The following is a 27101-nucleotide window of genomic DNA, read 5'->3' as shown; positions in this document are numbered from 1 at the left end:
GCTAAAAACAACTTACGACGAGTTTAATACCATATAACGAAGTTTCTGGTCGTTAAAATCACATTTTTTACATTGGACAAACATCTCGTCACTTACAATAAAGATTAATGAATCACCATAAAGTGGAAATCGTACAAAAGATCGTGGAGTAGCGAAAAAATGTTTAAATCGACGCAACATACAATTATACCGTAAAATTGCTTTACAGTTCTCGTCGAAACGACGTTTTAACTAATTTCGTTAATTAACCGTACGGGGTAGATCCGAAATCAGAAAATTAGTTTTCGAATTCTCGATTTCCGTCCAAAGTTCGATACATATCTTCGGGTTACGATTAATTTCCTTTGCGGTGTCGTTCTGGTTTGGAAAACGTTAAAATCATCGATGGTCGGAACAGATAATGGTCAAAGGGACACGGTGATAGTGTTAAGGAATTAATAAGATTCGATCGGAAGAGGTATTATACGAAAATAATCCAATAAGTACCCGGATAGACCAACGAAACACAAAAATGTCTTTTTTTTTGGAAAATTTTCGATCACCGAACCATTTTTTTTTTCAAATTTAGGAACAAAAATAATCCGGGGGGGCTAAATCTGGCGAATAGGAAGCTATTTAAACACTACCACTTAATAAACTAACAAGACGTTTTATAAAGTAAAGAAACTGTCTAATTTCTTGTTGTATTTATTATTAGATAACGAAAATAGTTGAAATCGAGGTGTTTGTGGGTAGGTAAAGGCTCCGGGATGATTCGGGGATGTTTTGGGGGATGGACGACTTAATTTTTGAGTTTTTGTGGACACGGAACTCGGAAACTAATTTCCCCCTAGGGTGGGTGAAAAATTTCGAACGGAAGGTTCCAAAAATTAATTTTTATATCGTATCAAAGTTCATAGTTACATTGCGGACGTTCAAAGGGCCGTAGGCTTTCAGATACGCCCTTTACGTCGAAATTAATCGCTATAAGGGTTAAAAATTCAATAAAGATCGACGCGAAAATATATTAAATATAATTTGAGCGAAGTTTTCAAGCCATAAATCATTTTAGCGACGCAAAAACCGATGAGCCGTTCCTAAGAAGTACTATAAATAAACCGCCTGCTACAAAGGAATTATACATCGAACGGGTTCCGCGCCATTTGTAAAAAATGTAAAAGGCGCCGCGCGAATTCGCCGAATTATTAAAATTTCATAGTAGTTGGCCAGGGCCGGCGTAGGGAACCATTTTTCGAACTTTTTCGTAACTTATTTCGACTTCCTATGTTTATATATAATGAAATTATTGCGTTGAGCTTTTTTATCAACATAAAAAGGGTTATTGTCAATTTCGACGTTCGATTCGCGCTCTAAAAACCGAGTGGAGCGACAGTGGAGGTCGCCCGGTCAATTTATTGCTATTAATGAGAAAAAATGAAAAAGTTCGTTTTCTTATTAAGAGTTCCTACATTAATTGGACGTATCACAAAGGAAAATGTACAGAAATATCAACAAAGGGCAGGTAATGGAAGATCGGTTCATTTTTCAGCTCGTTAAGTTTATCTGTAGCCAGCAATAACTAATTTGAACAAGTATCGAACGTTTTTTTTACAAGATTACGTCTTATATATTCATAAAATGATGGTATTTAATTTTTACGTCACATACTTTACTCGTAAAGCAATTTATCGTATTTAGTCTGGTCCTTCGAGCCGGGTAAAAGCCCCACAGTGTAATTCTGGGTTATTAGGATGAATATAATTTCAAAAAATCTCTCTACGACAAAAAGGACGAATAAAGAAGAGAAAAATCCCACTAAATTCGATAATTTCTTCAATAATTAGACTAGAAAGGCACTGTAGCCTGTAATAACTAATTTTAACGAGTATTGCAGTTTTTTTTTACAATATTACGTCTTATATATTCATAAAATGAAGGTATTTAGTTTTTACTTTATATATTTTACTCGTAAAGCAATTTATCGTATTTAGTTTGGTCCTTCGAGCCGGGTAAAAGCCCCACCGTGTAATTCTGGGTGATTAGGATGATTATGATTCCTAAAAATCTGTCTACGACCAAAAGGACGAATAAAGAAGAGAAAAATTCCACTGAATTCGATCATTTTTGTCCTAACTAGACTAAAAAGACACTAGTAATTAAATTTAAATGACATAGCGTAGGGCGATACATAGAGGGTGGTAAATTTTCAATCTGACAACCTTTAGCAGACGACCTTGCAAGTTTTTATCATTTTTTTTCTCAAAATCGCTCCCTTCCTACAATTTTGGTTTGAATTTCGAGATTCTCAAAGCCCTCAAATCTTTTCCAAACTAAAAAAACTCAAAATGGATGCAAATATTCCCTCGTCGTTATAATTAGATTCAAATTTGATAAAAAACAGTCAAAATATCGAAAGTACCGATCCCTTTAAGGTACGTTGGCACGACAGGCGTCAATAACGAAGCTAAATGATGATTTTAATACAGTTCGGACCTGAAATTCTGTTTGTACTTCCACCGAAACGGTTGTACAACCTCTTTCGATCGATATTCCATTCCTTAAAACATTTTTTTGAGGGTCTAAAAGGGTCAGATCTGGAAAATACGATTTCCGTATTCAATCGGTCCGATAATATTGTCGAATCACCCTGTATCTTAACTTTCATCAATCAAAGTACGCCGTTTTCCCCGAGGCAAATTTTATATATAAAAAAAAACCCGTTCTGAAGGAAATTTCAAAGTTATAATTAAAACAAGTTGGAAAAAAAAACGAAAAGTTTTATTATTCCCGGTAAATATCATTATTCGACTTGGTTTTACCTTCTTATGAAAGTTTTTGCGATTACAGACCTGTAAAAATTCCAGTCGGTCGTTTGAAACGTTTTTTTATAGTATAACACTTCAGAATGATCGAGAAAAACATATAAAGTCCATTTATATATCGGAAAAACCTATAAACTAAATTAATAAATACGAACCCAACTTATTATTATCATTTTATACGGATTTTCGAACGTTGTTATTTGGCAACATCGCTAGAATTAACCAGACTTGTTTTTATTAGCGTCATTGACGTACGTCGTAAATGTATAGTGGGGGTATGTCTTTACTTGATTCCGCTTCTATTTTGACGTGACATTTCTAAAGGGGAGTTTACACCGTTAGTTCAAATAAATATTTATTATAATTTAACAACAAAGTATGTTATATAATCTTCTTTCCCGAATTCTTCTTTTATTTCTGCGCGATATTAAAGTGTAACAAAATTCCTTCACTACCTGGAGCGAACCAGTCAATTCTAATAGAGATCGATGGTCCTTAGTGTAAAGAAAAAAATAAAAACAATCAGAATACGATTGACAGTGACATTCATATCCTTCAGAGGTTTCCATTGGGAAGTTGACGTTTCGAAACATCGAAGATATAAAAAAAATAATTCTCGATCGCAATATACGGGGGGTGTCTTAAAGTTTCCTTTACTTTCTTTGCATTAACCAGACATGTCTTTATTAGCGTCATTGACGTACGTCGTAAATGTATAGTGGGGGTATGTCTTTACTTGATTCCGCTTCTATTTTGACGTGACGTTTCTAAAGGGGAGTTTACACCGTTAGTTCAAATAAATATTTATTATAATTTAACAACAAAGTATGTTATATAATCTTCTTTCCCGAATTCTTCTTTTATTTCTGCGCGATATTAAAGTGTAACAAAATTCCTTCACTACCTGGAGCGAACCAGTCAATTCTAATAGAGATCGATGGTCCTTAGTGTAAAGAAAAAAATAAAAACAATCAGAATACGATTGACAGTGACATTCATATCCTTCAGAGGTTTCCATTGGGAAGTTGACGTTTCGAAACATCGAAGATATAAAAAAAATAATTCTCGATCGCAATATACGGGGGGTGTCTTAAAGTTTCCTTTACTTTCTTTGCATTAACCAGACATGTCTTTATTAGCGTCATTGACGTACGTCGTAAATGTATAGTGGGGGTATGTCTTTACTTGATTCCGCTTCTATTTTGACGTGACGTTTCTAAAGGGGAGTTTACACCGTTTAAATTAAACCAAACGAAACGTATTTAACCGGTTGTACGTTCACATATTAAAATAAAGCATTTCAGTTAGTTTAAATTGGATATAATAATAAATAAACCGATTCTCGGATAAAAAATTAGTTCTAGTTGAAGGATAACCAAAAATGAGACGTGAAAAAAATATAAAATGTTAAAAAAGAAGAACTACTAGCAACGTGAGGCAACAGGTTAGGTAAAATTTGTGAAAAAAGAAGAAAAATTCATGAGTCGAACTGAAAAATTAAGCGCAAGATGGCAACTTTGTTTATTATTGTGGGATCGTGGTAATCAAACACCAAAAAGTACGTTTGTTGGGAATTTCGATTTATTACTTCGAAATAAGCGCGTTTAGAATTCTTTCGACGGACTTGAAGTAAAATTTTATTAAAAAACAAATTTACTATACAAGAATTCGAATCATTCCACCCTTTTCCTTCCTGGTTTATTAAATTTTTGATCTAACAACGGGATATTTCGTCCGCTGTACACTGTGTCAGTCGGCGTTCGGCCAGTCAAAATTTATTATTGTAGACGTAGAAAAATCGTAGTATTCAACTCGATGTAATGATTGTTGTATTGTTTCAGGCATCTGAGGAATATTCGTCATGAGGACATGACGCTCCGATATGATGACGAAAAATCTGGTCCGGATCATGTGGATAGTGCACGTGTTAGCTTTAGGTGAGTTCGTGCGGCATTCGGCAACACTGTATTTCCATTTCGAATAAACTTGTCGTGTCCAAACGTTGTCGTGCACGTGATACATTGTCGCTGACAGATTGTTTGATGAGTATTCGCTTGGAAAATAGACGATTTAAATGGAAAAATGAATTCCTCGAGAAAATTTCGTTGCGTAAAGTTATTAACGTCAATTGAGATTCTTTAAAAACGATGTTTGATTGAAACGCGCGGTTAAAACAAAAGATTCCGACGGGCGAATGATTGTGCGCATTTTTCGTATTGTAAAGTATCGAGCCCTCCACTAATTCTGTACGTGGAAGGGTATATATAAGTGACGCGACTCAATAAGGGCATAATAAACAGTTATAGACGTAAATTCGAAGATTAAACCGTGTAATTTTTCATTTGTCGGTTATTTTCCTTTCTCTGTGATTTCAGTCGGAAGTTTTTTCGTCCGAAATCCAATACCGACCAGACGCAAAGATATAAATTAGTTGAGAGTTGGTTAAGTGAAGTAAACAACTCCGAAACTTCCGACAGTTACTTTTCAATTAAAAACCCGACGTTTGCACAACTTATTTTCCACGAATTTCCTTGCAAATTACGAAAAGTTACTTACGAAACGATACTTCAATCTAGTCGATCTCTATCTCGACGTAAGTACCTGTCCTGACCTAGAGATGGCGGTAGTTTCATCACGCTTTCCTTTGTTGGGTTGTTATACCGCCCCGATAAGACGCAGTAACGTCGAAACTGCATTTTATTAAAAAAATATGAATTATTCTTTAGTTTTTAATGTATCGCGTTCAGTACGAGACTCTAAAAACCATTTTGACAACATCAAAACGGACTTCTGAATAATTAATGCCCCCCAAAGTTGGTCCCTAACCTCGATTACGCCCTGAAACGTAATGCTTTCGCAATTAGTCATAATTGTACTCTCATAGTTGGGATCATTTTATGGTCGTTCCACGTTCAGAGATAATAACGAAAATTTGAATCGAAAATTCACGATGTAATTTAATTCGAGTAAAATCAATGAAATCTGTTTAAAAATGTTTCCAATACGAATCGAAATAGGAAATACGACAAGTTTTGACATATGGCAACGTCGATGCGAATACGTCGAATCTGACATTGACATTAACTCGAAACATTAGTTCAAATAAATATTTATTATAATTTACCAACAAAGTATGTTATATAATCTTCTTTCCCGAATTCTTCTTTTATTTCTGCGCGATATTAAAGTGTAACAAGATTCCTTCACATAGCTGGAGCGAACCAGTCAATTCTAATAGAGATCGATGGTCCTTAGTGTGAAGAAAAAAATAAAAACAATCAGAATACGATTGACAGTGACATTCATATCCTTCAGAAGTTTCCATTGGGAAGTTGACGTTTCGAAACATCGATGATATAAAAAAAATAATAAATCTCGATCGCAATATACGGGGGGTGTCTCATAAGTTTCCTTTACATTCTTTGCAATCGTTTTAATAGTAAAAGTTGACGTTTCGAAATATCGAAGATATAAAAAAAATTCTTCTAAATCGCAATATACGGGGGGTATCTCATAAGTTTCCTTTACTTTCTTTGCAATTGTTTTAATAGTAAAAGTTGACGTTTCGAAATATCGAAGATATAAAAAAAATAATTCTAAAACGCGATATACGGGGGGTGTCTCATAAGTTTCTAATTCTACAAGGCGTAAACTTCCTTTATTTTATTTGCAATCGTTTTAATAGTAAAAATTCGAAGCTTGACGATCGTTCGTGATTAAAAACTTAGTTTGAGTGATAATCGCATTTCTTAAAGTCGAAAAGTCCGTTTAAACTCGTTGTGGTATCGAAAACTTTTCGTAAAAACCTCGTATTTGAATTGTTACAGGGTGTTCGGGTAATCCAGACGCCAAAAGACTCTACGATGACCTACTTTCGAACTACAACAAATTGGTACGACCGGTCATCAATGTCACCGATGCCCTTACGGTCAAAATCAAACTCAAATTATCCCAACTCATCGATGTTGTAAGTAAATTTTTATTTTATTTATAACTACCACGATTACTAGGAGAATTTTTGAGGTTAGGTTATTAATTTTCGAGATTTGGCAACACTGATGCGGAAGTCACGCGGTTAGAGTATTGAGAAACGTTCGGCAACACTGATGTGTTCAATTTGAGTATTAAAAAACGTAAATTTCCGTCAGAGCGTCGCGTTATTTACAAATTTACTCATTTTGTTTCAGAATCTCAAGAATCAAATCATGACAACGAATTTGTGGGTCGAACAGGTAGTTAAGTTCATAGTTTTAATTAGGAAACGTAATAAATCGGTTCGTTGTGCCGTATTTTCATATATTGCATGTGACGTAAATTTTTTTTTGCGATATAAAACACTCCGAACTATCGTAGCATTAATTGAAATTGAAAAGGCTTTTGACAAGATTGAATACAGCGAAAAAAAGTTTATTGTTTATTTTCCTAACAATTTGCCTTAAAAATTTTTCGTAATATAAATAATAGGTTATGTTTCCGCGATTAATGCATGTTATCTTCTTCTTTTTTTCGATTTTTGTTCGATTTATCGTTTTCGAATAGTAAATATATTCGGATTAACTAATTTCGACAGGCATGGTATGATTATAAACTCAAATGGGACCCAAAAGATTATGGTGGCGTTGAAATGCTCCACGTTCCATCTGATCACATATGGAGACCGGACATTGTCCTTTACAACAAGTAAGTTTAACATACAATTGAAAAAAATATCGTTTAAGTGTTTAATGTTATAAACCAATCGTGTTTTATCTATTTTTTCCAAAAACGAACAGTGGTTCTCAAAATTAGAGCGATTTCAAGTGAAAAACTACCAAAATATTTGAAGAAATTCATAAATTATAATTTTAACTAAAATTTTTGGTGGAATGAACGTGAAAAACGGCCTATTTTTGAAGCGCGTTCGTCAATGTATGAATTGAATTCCTAATTTCCATTTTGTGCGTCCGAATTTTGATTTTTATAAATCTCAATCGTTTTTTTATGAAGTTTTTTATATATTTCTGAAAGAAAACACGAAAAACTCTCTAAAACAACTAAATTTAGAGGGATTTAAGAAGCTATTGGCATTCATGTCATGTAGCAATTAAAAAATTTGCCAGACTTGCTGTTTTAGGATAAAAATTGTAGTCGAATAAAAATTTTACAAAACTTACTGATTCAACTTTATCAAAAACAGTCAAAACAGTGAATTCAAAGGTAGAATTTACTACGATGAAGACCTAGACACAATCAATCGATTGACCATTCAGTACCAGATTTTACCCCTAGTGACTTTCTCCTGTTTCCTAACCTTAAAATTTAACTTACATGAGAGGGGAGGACTGCGATTAAAAAAAATTGTTTTTGCACTGTATCATAAGCCTCCTTTAGTTCGATAAATGGTAAATGTACATTTTTGTTTTCGACCTTGCTCTTTTCCAAGAAATTTTTTATCTTAGTGTAGTCTTCATATTCGTTTTAATGTGAAATTATTTGACTTTTTTCTTTTTTCAAACAGAAACTTCTTCGAGGTAGACATATATAAATCTAGAGCAACCTACAGATTTGAATAATGTATCGAACTTCTTCCAGAAAGTGTAATTTGAAACTGGGTTGCAAACTTCGGAAAATTCTTCGATGTAAAAAGATAAAATATCACTTTTACCACGTGGCTAGCGTGCCAAATTCATTTTCAAACGTTTCTTTTCTTTTTTCATTTCAAATGTTAATCTCTCGGGTATTATTTTACACATTTATTAATAGCAAATAGCCCAGATTTAGTCCCTTCGGATTATTTTTTGTTCTCACACTTAAAAAAATTGACTCGGCAATCAAAGATAGTTCATAGTTGTGAGGAGCCGTGAAGTCTTTGACCACACAGGCCTTCAGATAGATCCTAGTAGACGTTACCAAAGTCCGATGTCTTTTGAGAAACCGATCAGGCGCTTTGGCAGGTTGTGGGGTTTGTCCAGGTGTTTAAATCACGTCTAGGACATTCACAGATAAAGTGATCTGCAGTTTCCATTCACCAGAAGACACCTTGGATCATCTGTGATGCCCAGTTGTGTTTTACTTGTCGGGCCAGGTACTTATGGAACCGTCTTCGTATTTATCTATAAACTCACACAGTAAGTAACAAAAAAATTAGAATCAAAAGTCATCAAACATTCAATTGAGTCCATCAACAACGAATTTCTCGCCCGAACGGTTTTCCTTTTTCGATGCTCAACATTTCCACGAAACGCGGACAAACAGACCCCTTATTACAAGTCATCCCTTTCGATTCTCACCCTTCTCGCCCTCGTTCACACTATCAGTTCCAATTCGCGCGAAATACACGAAGAAAAAGATCATTAATTCACTTCACCTAATCGAAATGCGCGGTATGTCTTGTCCTCTTTCTGAAACGACGCCGTTGTTGACGCGTCCGAGCTTCCTTTACCTCTTCCACTTCCGTGCTAGCAATTAACTTGATCCAGGAATTTTTCACTTCCTTCAGAATAACTCCGGAATTGTGTCATTTGTTTTATTTTTATACTTCTATATATGCCTAAACAGCACTTTCAACCCCATTTGAAGGTTCCTAAAGTGTAAAATATTTAAAAATCTCCAATTAGAATGATTTTACTTTCAATCAAACGAAGTTTATAGCCTCGACCTTCAGATTTCAATCAAATTTTGAAAGTTCTACAGAGATTTACAAATTCTACAAAATGATAAACACTATTCACCACAAATAAGTAGTAAAATAAACATTAAAATCATCCCGTCTTACTTTAAATATTCTATATTCATATTTACAATATAAAATTGAATAAAAAGTCAAATTAGTTCTTACATCATTATCAATGTCGATTCAAACAAACTGTTACGTATGTTTTGTTGTTGGTTTAAATCATAAACCACAGCGGAAGTTGTGAAACAATATTTAATCAATCAATATAATAACAAATATTTCCAAACTGTTTTTTCAGTGTAAATAAGTTACTTAATTTAAACAGATACAAATGGAATGTCTTTCATTCAGAATTCAATTTATTCAGTACGGTAAATTATGGTCTGAAGGGAAATTGATTAACTCGATTCTATGTCTTAAACAAGTTTTCAGAAGTATTACATTTCTTGATATTAAGAAGAATGAAAAGTTCTAAACTATAGTAGAGATACACTGTAAAATAATTTCAATCTAAGTAATAATAATACAAACCCCTTCTGTTATTTATTATTAATTTCTTATAATAATAATATTAATATCATGATACTGTTTATATGAATGTATTAATCATTAGTTCTTCTTCTTTTTTATAATACTAAATACAAGTAGAATTAACCGTAGTAAATAACCATCGAAATACATTTTTAAAACCAGATCATAAATCAACTTCTTTTATGTATAAAGAACGATATTTTTTTTGTGAAATTCCAAAATGAACATTTTTGTTTATTCTTTTGATTATTATCATTAATTTCTTACAATAATTATATTAATTTCATTATACCGTTTATATGAATGTATTAATCATTAGTTCTTCTTTTTTATAATACTAAATACAAGTAGGATTATTTGAAGTAATAAACCATCGAAATACAATTTTACAACCAGATCATAAATCAACTTCTTTTATATATAAAGTACGCGATATTGACGTTTCCAAAACAATATTGAATCATCGTTAAAGGGCTCACTCTACGGAATACAAATTCGAATCCAAAGGGACCCCAAGATTTCGAATCATCGAGAAAAACAAAGGATACAACGTAATAACAAAGGAACTTTAAAGTAAAATTTAATTACGGCTAAAATAACTCGTGAAAAGACACAACGGTAATAACTAATGGTTCAATTAATTACGAGGTGTATTCAAAAAATATGTTGGTTATACGTTATAGTTATATAAGAGTTATATAAATTTTTTGTGTTTTCACCAACCTCGTACCTAACCTCTAATAGACTCAATATTTCTCATGAAACTTATTATGAGTTAGTGAGTAAACGAAATGACGTAAAGCTGTACTCTCAGAACTATCGACCGTCACCCGTATATTACCCTCCATTATTAATCGAAGTTTAGTTTTTTAGTAATTTGGTTGTCAGTTTAAAACAGACGCATAAATAAATATTTTTCCAAACTACCGCTTTGAAAACACGTTTTCCTCAAGGCAATTTCCTACTTATAAAAACAGCTTGTGCAATGGTAAATGGAAATTTATATTTTTCTTGTTCTAGTGCCGATGGCAACTTTGAGGTGACGCTGGCTACGAAAGCAACACTGAATTATACGGGACGAGTCGATTGGAAACCGCCGGCCATTTACAAGTCTTCCTGCGAAATAGATGTCGAGTATTTTCCGTTCGATGAACAAACTTGCGTTATGAAATTCGGATCGTGGACTTACGACGGTTTCCAGGTAAGTGAAATTTATTGAACTGTTATATAATACATTCCTTTCAGTGTAATATGAAATTTGTGCATCTAAATATATCTACTCGTATATATGTTTCTATTTTTATAATTATAACCAACACAAAAAAATTGCTAAACAGAAAAATTTCAAAAGAAATTGGCAATAAGTTTGTCAGTGTAAAAAAATATGGCAACATCGCGATTTTCTATGTATTTTTTTAGATATTTACCTTTTAATTGTTTATCTTCTGCAACTTCTTGCACACCTCACTATAAACTATTCACGATTACACTTTATGTTTCCAAATTGCACATTTTAAACATTAAAATCAATTTATTATTTCTCACAAACATACGAGCATGAAAAATGTACTAAAATTAAACTGTTTCAATACAATCACTCACATAGATAAGTCCACATTTAAATAAAAATAGTTCGTCGTAATTTGTAACCGCACCTCGTATTTAAAAACGTACAAAAACAAAAATTCTTTTTGACCGTATTTTTATAAAACGAGACGTTTTTCCGAACACTCAAATCTCATAAAGTTATTGTTCGTGAATTTTATTTGGATCCTAAAACGGCTAAAGCGTTTTTAAGTTGACGTGTTGCTTTCCAAATAGGAAATAACGCGATTCGCTATCCTTTTCATTTATTTCATTGGCTTAAAATGAAGTATACTTGTAAATATTTTTCAACAAAACAAGTTTGAATCGATAAAATTGTACGTTTTTAAATTTTAACACGATTTTTTAATAGGCTGTCTTGTAGATAGCATATGAAATGTATATTTGCATCGATGTTACTTTGGCGCGCTACACAAAAAAACGCGGTTCGTTTATCACTACTCTATTAGCATTTGTTTTACTGGTAAACACACTTTTGTTTCGCCCTTTTTAACTATAGAAACACTATAACTAGAAAATATAAATCATTTTTGTTTCCATCTTGCCTCAATTCACTATAAATCACTTAAGAGGTATCATCTTTTAGACGTGAACAAACAACGTTAGAATATTCTAAAATGGTTATTCTTATGTTCACCAATGACAGGTCAAAGAAAAGGTTATTCAATAGAGTGCTCGTCTTGGATATTTCTATTTGTCTATTACTCACACAAAGCGATGAGACACAATGGCTGTTTGTACTTCAACAAAGCTAAATACGACAGAAAAAGAGTGAAAGTAAAAAAAGATTATGAGAAAATATTTTTTCAATTAAAATAAAAATATACTTCAGACACAAATAAATAAAATCATTGGTTAAATGTAGCTAGTTGACAGTATATTAAAGGGCCAATCCATCAATAGTTAGAAGTTCTATTTGTTGGAGGGAAAAGTAGGTGTAAAGGCGGTAAAATGTTTAGTAGCAATGTTGAGGTTTTAGAAGCAAGTTGAGCTTATAAAAAGTGATATATGTAGTGTGTTTATATAAAAATTACGTTATTGAGTGATTCGGCTAAAATTAAGAGCGATAAAATACAACAACGATTTTAGTTTATAAAGAACTTGAAGTGTTATAATTAGAAACAATTTTGAATTAAAACAGTAAGTTTTTCTTAATTTAATTTATTTGATGTTATATCAAAAAGTTATTATGTGAAATTAAGGTTTAATTTTGCTATCTACGTTATTTTTTTAATGAAAGGTCGTTACATTTGTTAGCATATTTTTAGAATAAGGTCTTTTTGCTTTTACCAGAAACATACGTACTTTATTTTCGCAACGTTTATTTTCAACCCCAATTTAATGTACTCTTTGATTAACTTACGCGACTGGTACGGGATTTGGTTAGCTTAGCTGTAAACAGCAAATAAGTAATTAGAAACGAAAACTACCCTTCATCGGAATTTGCATAAAGTGTCTGTGACAGACACCGTATAGTAGGCATAAACAACGTACAGTTTAGCCACTCTGTCTCGTAATGTTTCATTTTGTGAGATTAGCTCTAAAAATATGAGTATTTATAAATGATTTATTACTCTAATACATACAATTAGAAAGATTTCCTTGAAAATAGGTCATTCAGGATAAATTATAATCGATATGACAATATCGCAACACAACCAATGTGCATGTCTTTATTCTGATTTAATTATTTGACATTTTGTCTATGTTTTTTATTTCATTATAATAATAATAATTTGTTTAAACATTTCTATCTATTCAATCATAGATAAATGAATTTAATTGATAACAAAGAAATGACAGGATTTCTGGCATCGTTGCCAAATTTATTAATGATATAATATTAATTATATATTAATAATAAAATTATTTATTAATATGTCATATGAAGTCATAAAAAATATTTGCTTTAAATTGGTACTTATCAAATATTGAGAGTTCTCAATACTAAAAAATATTTGTACACAACATATAAACGACTGGTTGTAATTTTACGTATAATGAATCTGGCAACGTCGTAAATATTTAACGTCAAGTGTGGGTGTTTTAATATACATGGTGATACATATATAATATTTCCATATTTTCTTGTTATTTATTTCTTATTCAGGTGGATCTTCGTCATCTGGATGAAATGAAGGGATCTAATGTAGTAGATATCGGGATCGATTTGACTGAATTCTACACATCTGTCGAATGGGACATTTTAGAAGTTCCTGCAGTTAGGTAACTAAATAAGTTTGTATTTAAGTTTTGAGTGAATTGAATAATGCTCAGAAAGTTCCTTAATTATTAAACAACGTTAAAGTATATGCGTATTCGGTTTATTTGCAAGACCTAACCAAATATTAGTTCAGTAAAACATGTCTACCATTCGAAACAAAAACTTTTCTTGAACAAATTGTAAATAAAACTGTTTGATATCATTAGAAAGTCGACTAAAATAAATTAAAAAAGTTTATGTCTTTAGTATTATCCTCGTATTTCCGCTTCTTTTTCTTTAAATCCTTTCCTATAATTTCTTAAATCCATATTTTATCACTCCTCTTTTTTTTTCTATTCGCTAACAACAACTTTCTCTGATCTAACCTGGGTGGATAATCTACGAATTTAGGCCATCACCACAAAAAAGAAGAACGTTTACTTGTCTCTTGTTATCACGAGTTGGCTTTACCGCTGATATGGAGGGGAGAATAAACGTCAACATGCGCAAACGTTCTAACGTCATAGGATGTTATTTTGATTTTAGTTTTAGCGGCGAATTTGAAAATACGGTAGTCTATAGGCTTTACAAGTTACTTTTGAACTAGGTAACGCTGTTAAAATTATATATCTTCTACTTATTTTCAATATTTTATTGTTTTTATACGTTTTCTAGCGAACGATATAGTTCCAACTAAAAAACGGAAAATGACAACTGCAGAATTTACTAACTGACATTTATTAACTAAAATCTATGATTGAAAACACGAGCACGTCTCGGAAAATAATTTCCAACACCGAATCAGATCTAATAACAAACACAACAGCGTTGCCAGCTGACGCATAATCACAATTTCGTCAATTATAAATATTGAATATTGGTATTATTTATTTTAGTACTACTTAAAGCTGCAACTCATGCATTTTCCCCTCCATATCTCTGGGCTAGATTAACTATAGTTATGATGAAATTTTTTACTAACTGTAATTATTATGTCTAATTAATATCTGAAAGTAAAATTCGTTATATAATTTGACTGAATACGGTATGCTAGTAGTTCGCTTTTATCTATGTTCTAGAAAATCTGGCAACATCACTTGAATGTTTACAGTTCATTTTCTCCAAAAAAAAGAAGAAGTAGAGGTTAAGCAATTTTGCCGCCTAATTTGTAAAGGTGTATATAACCAACAGATAGTCGTTTTAAGTTATTTATTTAGTGTGTTTTTCATGTAATTTGGAAAGAATTATCCAATTAAATTTTCAATATCGTGGTATAACAAATTTTGTTTCAGAAATGAAAAGTTTTATACGTGCTGTGATGAACCCTACCTTGATATTACTTTCAACATAACGATGAGAAGAAAAACGCTCTTTTATACCGTTAATTTGATAATTCCCTGTATGGGCATATCTTTTCTCACCGTTCTTGTCTTCTATCTTCCATCCGACAGCGGCGAAAAAGTAAGTAAATCTATTTTTCTAATCTTTCACGTTACTGCTATACAATTTTTTTCAGGTTAGCTTATCAATATCCATACTCTTATCGTTGACTGTCTTCTTCCTACTACTAGCCGAAATTATTCCTCCCACATCGCTTGTAGTGCCGTTACTTGGTAAATTCGTTTTATTTACCATGATACTTGATACATTTAGGTAAGTGATAGTTTCGATTAATAATTATTGCTTTGCAAAATTGTCTTGATATTTATCATTTTGGAAATATAATTTTATTTTTCTAAATTGTGGAAACAAATGTAGTGAAACACTAAAAACATTCATAAGTCTAACCGTTTTGCTCTCGACCATAGTACTTAATAATTTATAAGACTTTCCGTAAGAGTTGGAAGTATTTTTACTCCTCCAAATTTTATAAAAGAGAAAACACTTCTTCTATCAACTCTTGGAATATTTAAAACGTCATTTGATGCGGGTTTTACGGCTACGTTTCCACTCGGGCGAGTAATTTATAAAATACACTGAGAAAAAGTGTAAAAAGTGGAGAAACTTTATGAAAATCTCACAAATTCTAATATTTGTAGAAGATTGTTATAAACTATTGAAAATTTACACTTTGGGACTCGTTTTGACATTATTCACTGCTTCTATAGCCAATTAAACATAACAGAAAAGTAGATTTATATAAAAAGTTTGTCAGTAAGTGTAATCTTTAATAGTTACGATTAAACAGTTTCCGTTAAGTTAGTATGTTTGCTTGTGGCTGTACCCGATTTCCCAAACAGCCATATTACAGGGTGAAAAAGAATAATTTCCAATTAAATTACACAATCTAAGGAAACTGATTATCTACGTCAAAATGGCGGTCGTGGGGTAAACAATCGACTTTGTCCTATGTACCTGTGTTAGATTTTCTTAATTTTTTCCGGTAATTTTGTTCTATGATGTTAAGAGGATTTCGTAGACAGTTTTTAGACCTGTTTCATTAAAATTAATACACCGGAAACTGAGTATATTTGCAGTTCTTTGTCAGTCGGCATAACATACACTGAGAAAAAGTTTAATTAGTGGAATATTATTATAAAAACTATTTAAAATTACATTTTACAATAATCATGTTTTGACGTTTGCCAATTAAATTAGGCAATCTAAGGAAACAGATGATCTACTTCAAAATGGCGACCGTGGGGTAAACAATCGACTTTCGTGTTAGGTTTCCTTGATTTTTTCCGATAAATTACAAGGTCAAACTTGTAGCTTTTAATTTACTCTTTCGACTCTATTTACCACTACATAATCGCATAAAACCACATTTCTGAGAGTTGATTTCGCATTTCTTCATATAGAAACTTTACAAAAAGCCATTTTGCAATTAAACTGGGAATAATAATTTTAGAAACTTACGACCAGAGCATTTGTTTACCTCACGACGGCCATCTTTAAATAAGCATCAACTGATTTTGACAATTCTAACTAACTAAATTTCTTTTAGGTTATATTCATTTTTTTGAATTGTAATTTATCGTTGTCTATAAATAAATCTAACTATAAATTACTTGAACTTGGAAGAATTACTTTTTTTAGTGTAACTGTGCTTCTAACAAAATAAATTCACAATTCAGTTTTATACCTTGTAGTTAAATATTGATAAATTCCGTAACATTTTCACTCATATAGATAAGCTGGCAATGTAGCTCTGTTGAATTATTATTTAACTAGTGAACCAAAAAAATAAGACTACTACATTTATATATAACTACGTTGTTTGAAAAAAACGTAGCAGTTAAAATTAATAATAACGTTTTTATTGCCATTTGTCATTTTTCTAATTCTGCTTTGAAATTGTCTAATACCAAGACGGATTTCCAACCAGCTTTCAAATAATATTGTATCTCACATTTTGGTAATATTATATTTATGTTGACAGATTGTTGTTTGTGAAAGAAGAAAAACTTAATTTTTTAATGTGATATACTTCAACGTCGGCACTTGATTATTCATTCAAAGTGCGTTTTTTTACATGGCTGAATGCCTAAACCAGTAAAGGCCATTATAACGAGAGGTTTATATATCTCGTTGACGTAAACTGACTAACTTCTCGAATGAAAAATGATAAAGAACGTTATAGTCTTTTTAAATATTTATTAGCAATTATTCCGCGAAGTATTAAAAATAAATGTATAAACTATGTCTCTATAGTCTTGTATTTTACTTCACGTAACTTCAATTTGGTTTAAATGGAAAAATATTAACGATACTAGACAGAATGTATAGTGGATAACATAGTTTGTGATTACGTGGTTTCTGAGTGATCTAACATCACCCTTTAACGTTTATGTATTACTATAAAAAAAAAAACGTAAAAAAGTGAAGGCATTAAAATATCATTAGTGCTGATATCGGTAAAATGTCGAGATATTCCGGAAGTTTATTAAAAGTTTCTTCACTTTTTAACCAGGACCGGCTGAAGGTAAATACTTTTTATATCTTATAAATAAGTTGATATGTATAACATAAAACGTTTTTTTTTGAGGGAATGTGATATTTAACAACATAACTTTGAATATTAGCGAGGGAACTAAGTTATTAGAATGGTCTCATAAATAATGTGTAAGGTTAATTGCTGAACTAATACGGAATACTTGATCTCAGATCCGACTTGGTCTACAATTAATAATTTCCCGGAAATTTAGTTAGTTAGGCGGATAGTTGCAAACATCTTGATGTCTAAATGTTGAAAAATTGTCATGCTTCAAACGAAAAATTCAAGTTTATGAGATAAAGGAACTTTAAATTTAAATTTTATTTTGTGTAAGCTGTATAATACGAACGGTAGCCGAACCGTAGTGATAATAGATGTATATACGATTATTTTTGTTACAGTATATGCGTAACGGTAGTTGTATTAAACGTACATTTCCGTTCCCCCCAAACCCACGTAATGGCGCCGTGGGTACGAAGAGTCTTCATCCACATTCTTCCACGGCTTCTCGTCATGCGTCGACCCCATTATCCACTAGATAGTAGAAGGTAACCAACCACTTATACATTGTTAAATGTCATACATGTGTCTTAACAAACTTCAGAGTATTTGCGCAAAGTAAGGTTAGAAAATTTATTTTACATATTTCTATTAATTATTTTATTAACAATTACATATCAGTAAAAATATCTATTAAAGTAGATTCTTAAATAAAGATTTGAATATAAAGGCGAGTCTAGTATAGTTGGTACCTTTTTGTAACTTGAAACACAACAATAAATGACATTCAATTTGTTCACTATCCTAATCAATATTAACTTTATTTTCAATTGCAGTCATCGCGTAATGATTAGAACCTGTAACGGTTTAGAATTAAGAGATTCGGGACTATATCAAGACGCCTCCGATTTAACCGAAGATCCATCAGGATTCTTTCCGAATGCCAGTTCCATAGACGAACTTACTCCAAGGTGAGTTGATTTCCTTTCATATCTCGATGAAAACATATTTATCAAAATCTAGATAGTATATATAGGGTGTGTAAAATAAATAATCTCCAGGCAATCGTAAATGATACTTCCTTCGAAATACCTTATAATGTACATGGTGTTCTGGGAAAAAAAATTTTAATGCAATTGTAAATGATAGTTTCATTGAAATACTTCATAATATACAGGGTGTTCTTGGAAAATAGTTACCTCCAAAGCAATTGTAAATAACAGTTTCATCGAAATACTTTATAATATACAGGGTGTTTCTTGGAAATTTAGAAAACTCCAGGCAATTATAAGAAATACCTAATAATATACAGGGTGCTCTTGGAAAACTAGATGATAGTTTTATATATACATATACAGGGTGTATTTTTCTCAAATGTACATTAGGTTGAAAGGGACATTTATTGTCTATTATAATTCTTAGGGAATTAGAAGCTGGTGTTTTGAGATCTTGCAGTATTCACGGTACGACGCCGCCGCCGAGCATGGGTTTCCATTTGGGCGATCATTTAATAGATTCCAAAGGTATCGAACATATAGAGGAACATTTGAACGACGTTCTGCTCAAAGAATGTCACCCGTGGCACCACTGTCCAGAAGTACATAAAGCGATAGACGGCGTTAGATTCATCGCAGACCATACAAGGAGAGAAGAGGACTCCACTAAAGTAGATACTACCGAAAATATTTACATAACCTCAAATTAATTTGCTAATTATTTAGGTGAAAGAAGACTGGAAATACGTCGCTATGGTACTCGACCGTTTGTTCCTTTGGATATTTACTTTAGCGGTGTTAGTTGGAACGGCGGGGATTATTTTGCAGGCGCCTACTTTATACGACGACCGTAGACCTATCGATATACGTCTATCGGAAATAGCATCGACGACCGCCAAACCCCATCTAGCGATTTCCCTTTAAAAAGAAATTTGATGTCCGCTAACCCCGTCCCGGAATATTAATCCGTTAGTTTATTCGAAACGACTACCAGTGAATGGAAAACGCGGTTTTGTATCTAACCAAGGACGCAATACGAATAAAAAGAGAAAAAGATTTCAGAAAACTAGATGATAGACAGAACAATCCATATTCTTCTTTAATATTGGTTATGTAAGGTCGAGTTGTAGCTAACGGGAAAACTAATATAGGAAATGTCATATTTGCACTAGAAAAAGAAGAAGTTCGAGTACTATAAGTGTATTCTGCAATATTTGACGTTTTAGTTTGACATAAAATTGCGATTCAAGGTGATTCTGTTACTTAAACTGTTATTTTGTCATTGTTAAATACAGATATTTTGAGTTTTTTTGTTTTTTATTTTATTTGTATAGAAAACTAATATAGGAAATGTCATATTTGCACTAGAAAAAGAAGAAGTTCGAGTACTATAAGTGTGCTCTACAGTATTTGAAGTTTTAGTTTGACATTAAATTGGGATTCAAGGTGATTCTGTTACTTAAACTGTTATCTTGACACTGTTAAATACAGATATTTTGAGTTTTTTTGTTTTTTATTTTATTTTTATGGGAAACTAATATAGGAAATGTCATATTTGCACTGGGAAAAGAAGAGTTCGAGTACTATAAGTGTACTCTATAAAATTTGACATAAAACTAATGTTGTATGAGATACTGTTAAATATAAATAAATTGAGTTAATTTGTTTTTTATTTTATTTGTATTTATTCAAAATACGCTTTTTTTATATCATAGAAATTGTAATAAGGACTAATAGTCCAGGAAATGGAATAAAATTACATATAGAACAAACCACGTATTGAAAGCTAAATAAAACCACTTTATGGGTAATATTATTCACTATATTCATATTATTTCGATTATTGTATAAACAGCATTTAAATCCAAATTTTTATGAAAATATATTCGAACAAATGCACTTCATTTCCTGGACTAACACAAAGTGTTATGTGTAAAAATGTTTTTAAAGTTTTTAAAAAGAAAAAGATACATAATCAATGAGCTACAGAACGCAGAAAAAAGTTGTTGAAAATTGTTGAAAAAAAGTAAATCGGGATCAAAATCATATATCTATTTCTGTAGTCTGTAGATATTAAAAATGAGGTTTAATACGTACCTACATTAAGCTGCGGTTCATTAAGAGTATTTTAGGTCAATATTAAAATATAAATATTGCTCGTTGTATAAATAAAATGAACGTTAAAAGAGTTGCTATTACAAACCAAACACTTTTTGTTATAAACTGAGAAATAACAACAGGCGAAGAACGGGGACTCATTCAGAGAGACTATACAGCAAAACAAATACACCAAACAACAATGATAGTCAGTACAGAACACAAAATTAAACATCAGTGGACTGAGACATTTGAAGTAATAAAAAAGAAGACGTAAAACGAGAAAAATAATATGAAAAAATACTTTGAATTAGAGAAAATGTTGGTTTCAAGAATGAAAATGTCAAGACAAGTGAAATAGTTAAAGAAAGCTACATACAGATAAGTATAAAAAGAGTTTTAAAATATTGTATATGTAAATAAATTCACAGAAAAGTCAAAATGAGTCACTTCAGTATTTCATTGTTAGTTTGAACTCTAACGGATACATTTTGGTTTTAAACACTTTAAATAATGACCATGTAGTAGAAGTACAATTGAGAAATTACTATTTTTTTGCTACTTAAGATAGTCACACAGGGTTTATAGTAGAAGTAACTCTTTTAACTAAATGAAATTCCCTGCCTTTCATAAAACAAATTTTGATAAAAAAACTTGGCTTCAAAATTATAAAAGTAAATATTTTCATAATAGTATGTAAGTTTATACATACAGAGTGATAAAAATCTCATATACGAAACTTGGAAAAACTATTATATAGCTAAAAATGTATGCAATTAAGAATATATTAGGTCTCAATTTAAGATTTGATCACCCTGTATAGTTTACAACTCCTGGAGAAAGTTGTGGTACTGGCGACAGGTCTAAAATTTTTATTGTATGAATCACCTACAATTTGAAAGCTAGGAAAAATACAACAAATATTAATTGCTCTCACAAAACAAATACTATTTGCTTTATAAACCTTGTTTAAAAAACATAGATATCATTTCTCACTTGAATAAATGAACTAAATCGATATTTTAACCAATTGTTTATACATTTAATAGTGAAAATGTATTTTTTACTTTAAATATCCCATTCCCTAGCTTTCATATTATTGTTACGCAAGTCGGACTAATTTTAGAAGATAGTATTTATTATCTACAAAGGAACCAAAAAAATGTAGAAAATTTTGAGTAATGAATAAAAGAATTATGAATAAATTTGTATTTATTATCCCAATTGACGAATTCACGGGAATAAAGCTGTCGTCGATATTATCGGCAACACACCATCGAATACAGCTTGTTTTTAGCCACTTACAAATAGCTTCACTAACAAATCATCTAAATACATTCACATAAACCACTCAAATATTTTTGCAATCCACATCTTGAAGGGAAAAATACTCGTATTTTCAGATATTTTATTTGAAATATAATTATTCGGATTTTTATATGTGTCTGTATAATCTTCTTAAACTTTAATGTCAGCTGTCAATGAAACTGGATTACATCAAGAGCTCTTCAACAAAGGACGGTGTAATCAATCAAATCTGTCAGACTGTCTTCTGACATCACAAATTGCACGACATTCCCTTACTTTATAATTAATTGTGAATAAACAACATAATAATAAATGTGATTTCTTTCAAGTAAAACTCACTTTATAAAGTGAGTAAATTGTGAGTAGCTTTTGAATTGAATACGTGAGGAACGGACGTTAATATTTAACGCGTTTATCAAAGTGTACGACGTCACATCGTTGTTTTCAATTCAAATATTATTACTATTTTTTTCACATGTGGCTGTATAATCTATTGAAACTCTATGTCATTTGTCAGCTGTCAGTGTTCTTGATTTCACGTCTCTTCAGTCTTTATAATATTTTGATACAATCAAGAACATTTAGAAGCATTATTATATCAAAAGGTCTAAGAAATAAGAAATTAAAAAAAATCACTATTATTTTTACATGTGGCTGTATAATTTGTTGAAACCTTAGAACATAGAATACTTTTTCTAATATTGATACTCTAGTGTCATATGTCAGCTGTCAATGGAACTAAATGTTTAAAAATTTTTAGTTACGAACAGTATGTAGAACAGGTAGGTACTGTTTGATTTTTATAGAATCAAGAATTATTTTCACATGCGTAAGTGATAAATTCAATGTTTCTTATATGGCAACGATGTATTTGAAGTGGATTGCAGCAGATAATTTTTATAAATATCGTATCAACTTTTACAGTTGAAACTTACAAATAGGAAATTATGTTTAATTATATTTAAAAATATTCAGGTAAGTTGTTTATAGGGGCGGTTATGACGTAAGTACTTCAGGTTTTCATTCATTAATAAGTACGAATATGAATTCTGAAGATATATTACAGTTTAATGAAAATAAACAATTCATTTAAACACTGTATATAAAAAATTATTTAATCAACTTCCTCCATTTCGACGTCATCTATGACCAAATCATCCAACATTTCCGCCAAAGTAACACGAGGAGCATCGCCTTCGTTATCAAAAACATCCACAGCTATAAGTTTAGATTTATCCTTGAATATATTAATATTCTGTCTTAAATCAGGATCTTCTTCAAGGTCGTCCAAAAATTCGTGGTAATCACTATAAAAAACAATCATTAAGCATCAAGAAATTCCCGAAATATCTTTTATTTACTTGGCATCAGGATTAAATGCGGTATCTCCTTCAGCAAGTCTCTTTAGTTTCCAAATTCTTTGTCTCCTTCTAAAAGATCTGTCTCCATACAGTTTTTTCACTAAAAGAACATCCGGAATGGACGTTCTTTCGAGTTTATCAAAATTGCTGTCATTTATATTGCTATCTTCTAAATTATATCTATGAAAAAATTTCATAACTCAATTGTTTGATGCACTTCCATGGTTAATATTACAAATATCAGATGTATTTAGACTTCGAGAGGTTACGAAAAAGCATTAAACGTTAGTCATCGACAAAATATTAGTTTATCCATATTCGTGTGAAATAGAGACCCAACTGAACACAATATGTCTTTGAGACACATTTGTATATGTGTAAACACCTTGCCTGGACGATTAATCCAACTCTGCTACAATTTCTCTGTAAACTCTAAAGAAATACAAGCTAATTTTGGAATATCCGCTTTGATACAAGCTAAACTAACTATAATCATAGCTCTTTCTACTCCCAAAGAAAATAAACCTCGCAACCACTCGCTTATCTGGTTCTACTATCAGTGGATACTGATTAAAGTCTTCCCGGAAGCTGCAAGAAAGTCTAAGGAGTCTGATTGCTCGTTTAGAGCATACAATCACCTTTCCTAGTCCTTAATAAGTCAAAGCAATAATAAAATCTTGTATGGTAAGTTGTAAGCTGTAATTTTATAATACATACCCTAAAACAGAATCTCCAGGTTTTAATATGTGTCCCAGGTGAGTTCTAGTATGGATATTATTGTCATTAATACCCAATTCGGACGCTTTTACTACCCAAATATCAGCAAGAACGTGTCTGTATGATATAGCACCTTGTCCGGGAAATATTTTTCTATCTTTATCTTTAATCGGTTCAATATCCATTACAATATATTCTACTAGCTGTTTAGGATTACAAATAGCACCAAAAGGGTTGCGATAAAACGTGGTGGCATTAACTTCTGCGACTAAAAAGACATTTAAAACCAAAAATTTTGAAAACTATAATTGTTTAATTGTCTTACTTTGAGCTGTCGAAGGATCTATGAGATGTATAGAATTTGTAACTCTGTAAATTAAACATATAGGAGAAATTCCTCCTAATTGTTGGGTTAATTTTTTTGGAAGACAAATTACACTATCTTTGGATACCGGTACAATATCCACCGAATATGTGAATTTGTAATTATAGACATTGCTGTGGATATCGTGGGAAATTAATTTTTTGGAATGTTGAAATTTGCAAGGAAGAACTGCGGCTAAAAAGTCCACCATTTTCCTAGCGTGGCTCTCAGTAGTATAAAAAAAATCCAAACCACCTAGAATTTAAAACAATAATAATAAGAAATTTTTTAATCAAAATATGATAAATAGTGAGAATTTAGGTTTTAACAGTCGTCTTAAGACATATAATGAAAAATAGCAGGCAATTCCTTTTTGTTTTATAGATTTTTATCAAATTCCTAATTCCTACAATCTTTTTATAAGAGTTTGTAAAATCAAGTTAATTTATTCGTCTCCTATTATTGAAACTTCATTTATAAGCAAAGAAACACTACAATAGGTCAAAACTTCAAGGTTTTATCGATTTTTATATGTATTTTCAATTAAAGGTAACCTGAAATCAACAAAAGCATTTTTAATAACTTACCATGAACAGGTTTTATACCTAACGTATTCTCATGAGCTTTGTGCTTTAAAATAAGTTGTTCAAGATAATAAAACGTCTTTTTGTTTTCTGATTTTTGTCTAACTTGTACTGAAGCCCTCCAAAAGTCCTGTGCTTCCGACCGATGACAATCATCACACATCTGATGCGAAACAGTATATTCCACAACAAATACCTGCTGTAATATAGCACCTCCAGCCACTTCCCCATGTACAGTTAATTTTACCTTAATTCTTTTGGAATGAGGTTCAGTCCAAACGAAAGAGGCGTCAACAAGCTTAACTCTATTTAAACCTTTAAGTTTCTTCAAACATAACGAGAGTAATTCTCTGGATTCTAAAGCGCAATTTATCCATTCGGCTGGCGGTTGAAAATATCTTTCACATCCACGACAAAAATGCAAAGTAGCCTGTTTAGGTATACCTTCCGTTATATCTACCTGCGAACGTAGACAACCGACGCACATATTAGCAGGATTTGGTTCGATAGCTATACCACACTCGCAACATAATCTGAAAGTGTGAAATTTGGTAAACACATTTTTATATAATAAAAGAAAATCTTACATTGTCGGTTTTAATGGTTCACTCGGCAAGGGTTCTTTAATATACTCCATTTTCGATCGTGTACTAAACTCATATAAAAGTAAATGTTTTCAAAATTCTTAATGGATGAATAACTTAACCTAATATACCATTCATAACCTAAAAACAATTATAGCATGTGTTTATGACAAAACACTTCTTCTTTTTGAAATTAACAAAGGATTAAACAAGAGCTATTTTGCTTTTTTAACATAGCATTTTGATCGTATCTTATGAATTTATTGAATAGAAATCCTTTTAAAAATTGCATACAGTATTAATAAAAAGATGAGGATAAACTAATATCAACTTAAATTCGATTCGTGTAACTGTAAGTGTTCTATAACATAGACTTATTGTGACAGTTAAAGAAGAATATTATTCTATGAATTAATGTCAATACTCAATATTTCTATATTTTATAAACAGTACAATTAGTGATCAAAGTTTTCAAATTGTAAATAATAAAAATGAGTAGTTTACGAAATCAAATGCGGTATTTAAATCCATACGATATACATAAGATGATAATAAACGATTATATTCTGAAAAGACCGGGAGATACTAGTCTTTTAAAACGAGATACTTCCAAAGATAGAAATGATTATCACGTTATAGTTCAAAATCATAAATTTTTATGGGAGGAAGACGATTCGGCGGATACATGGGAACAACAATTTGCAAAACGTTATTACAATAAACTTTTCAAGGAATATTGCATCGGAGATCTTAGTAAATATAAAGAAAATAAGGTAAAACGTTCACAAACATTGTTTACTTATTATGTTTACTAATCGTTAAGAGTTTACAAGATCGCTCTTCGATGGAGAATTGAGAAAGAAGTGGTTACAGGAAAAGGTCAATTCATTTGTGGTAATAAACAATGTAATGAAGAATCTGATTTACGTACCTGGGAAGTGAATTTTGGTTATGTAGAACATGGTGAAAAGAAAAATGCGTTAGTTAAAATAAGTATGTGCAAATAAAAACTTTATACGATTTTCTTTGGTCAAGTTTTCATTTTTTGTAGGACTTTGTATAGATTGTTCTAAAAAATTAAATTATCATAGCAAAAAGAAAGAAATAAAAAGATTAAAAAAGAAAAAATCGAATTGTAAGAAAAAAGATAATTTTCAAGAACCCAGCTGCTCTACTGGTATTTCGGTACCTGAAGAAATTGAAGAACAAAACGTAGAAGAAAAAGCATCTGAAACAGATAAGGAATCACCATGGGAGAATCATAAACCCGTAGAACAAAAATCCAGAGATGAAGAAATGGAAGAATATTTGCAAGATTTATTATTATAAATAAATATTTAAACAAATTTATAATCTTTT

The 27101-nt window shown here is 31.3% G+C and overlaps 3 protein-coding genes across 3 annotated transcripts in view; 2 read left to right on the top strand and 1 right to left on the bottom strand.

The window, feature by feature from the left end:
- Positions 1-20034, top strand: part of LOC130900274 (acetylcholine receptor subunit alpha-like) — a 31117-nt gene extending 11083 nt beyond the window's left edge. The window contains exons 2-13 of the mRNA XM_057810782.1: positions 4643-4738; positions 6629-6768; positions 6989-7033; positions 7372-7481; positions 11008-11188; positions 13703-13818; positions 15088-15256; positions 15312-15448; positions 18134-18280; positions 18569-18703; positions 19155-19398; positions 19454-20034. Coding sequence (XP_057666765.1) covers positions 4684-4738; positions 6629-6768; positions 6989-7033; positions 7372-7481; positions 11008-11188; positions 13703-13818; positions 15088-15256; positions 15312-15448; positions 18134-18280; positions 18569-18703; positions 19155-19398; positions 19454-19651 — 1677 coding nt within the window. The 5' untranslated portion in view covers positions 4643-4683 and the 3' untranslated portion in view covers positions 19652-20034. The remainder of the gene's footprint in view (positions 1-4642; positions 4739-6628; positions 6769-6988; positions 7034-7371; positions 7482-11007; positions 11189-13702; positions 13819-15087; positions 15257-15311; positions 15449-18133; positions 18281-18568; positions 18704-19154; positions 19399-19453) is intronic.
- Positions 20035-23175: 3141 nt separating this feature from the next.
- On the bottom strand, positions 23176-25908 carry LOC130900275 (60S ribosomal export protein NMD3). The gene is made up of 6 exons (XM_057810783.1): positions 25746-25908; positions 25162-25691; positions 24536-24829; positions 24211-24478; positions 23494-23673; positions 23176-23439 (listed from the first exon to the last, which is right to left on the bottom strand). The coding sequence occupies exons 1-6, from the start codon at positions 25793-25795 to the stop codon at positions 23247-23249; spliced, it is 1515 nt and encodes a 504-aa protein (XP_057666766.1). The 5' UTR covers positions 25796-25908; the 3' UTR covers positions 23176-23246.
- Positions 25909-26185: 277 nt separating this feature from the next.
- Positions 26186-27071, top strand: LOC130899960 (protein FRA10AC1 homolog). Its single transcript, XM_057810181.1, has 3 exons — positions 26186-26515; positions 26576-26735; positions 26794-27071. Exons 1-3 carry the CDS (start codon positions 26234-26236, stop codon positions 27069-27071), a joined length of 720 nt encoding a protein of 239 aa, XP_057666164.1. The 5' UTR covers positions 26186-26233.
- Positions 27072-27101: the final 30 nt, after the last annotated feature.

This window comes from Diorhabda carinulata, chromosome 12, assembly GCF_026250575.1.
Source record: "Diorhabda carinulata isolate Delta chromosome 12, icDioCari1.1, whole genome shotgun sequence".
Lineage (NCBI taxonomy): Eukaryota > Metazoa > Arthropoda > Insecta > Coleoptera > Chrysomelidae > Diorhabda > Diorhabda carinulata.
Note: the sequence above shows the minus strand (reverse complement) of the source record. Positions and strands in the feature narration are given on the sequence as shown.

What these genes read in the sequence shown, in the direction of transcription:
- LOC130900275 (XM_057810783.1), bottom strand. Translation starts at nt 25,795, where the DNA reads ATGGAGTATATTAAAGAACCCTTGCCGAGTGAACCATTAAAACCGACA. An exon ending in GAACCATTAAAACCGACAAT is followed by an intron (nt 25,692 to 25,745) that starts GTAAGATTTTCT and finishes TCACACTTTCAG; the next exon opens with ATTATGTTGCGAGTGTGGTA. An exon ending in AGGTATAAAACCTGTTCATG is followed by an intron (nt 24,830 to 25,161) that starts GTAAGTTATTAA and finishes TTTAAATTCTAG; the next exon opens with GTGGTTTGGATTTTTTTTAT.
- LOC130899960 (XM_057810181.1), top strand. Translation starts at nt 26,234, where the DNA reads ATGAGTAGTTTACGAAATCAAATGCGGTATTTAAATCCATACGATATA. An exon ending in GTAAATATAAAGAAAATAAG is followed by an intron (nt 26,516 to 26,575) that starts GTAAAACGTTCA and finishes AGAGTTTACAAG; the next exon opens with ATCGCTCTTCGATGGAGAAT. An exon ending in AAATGCGTTAGTTAAAATAA is followed by an intron (nt 26,736 to 26,793) that starts GTATGTGCAAAT and finishes CATTTTTTGTAG; the next exon opens with GACTTTGTATAGATTGTTCT.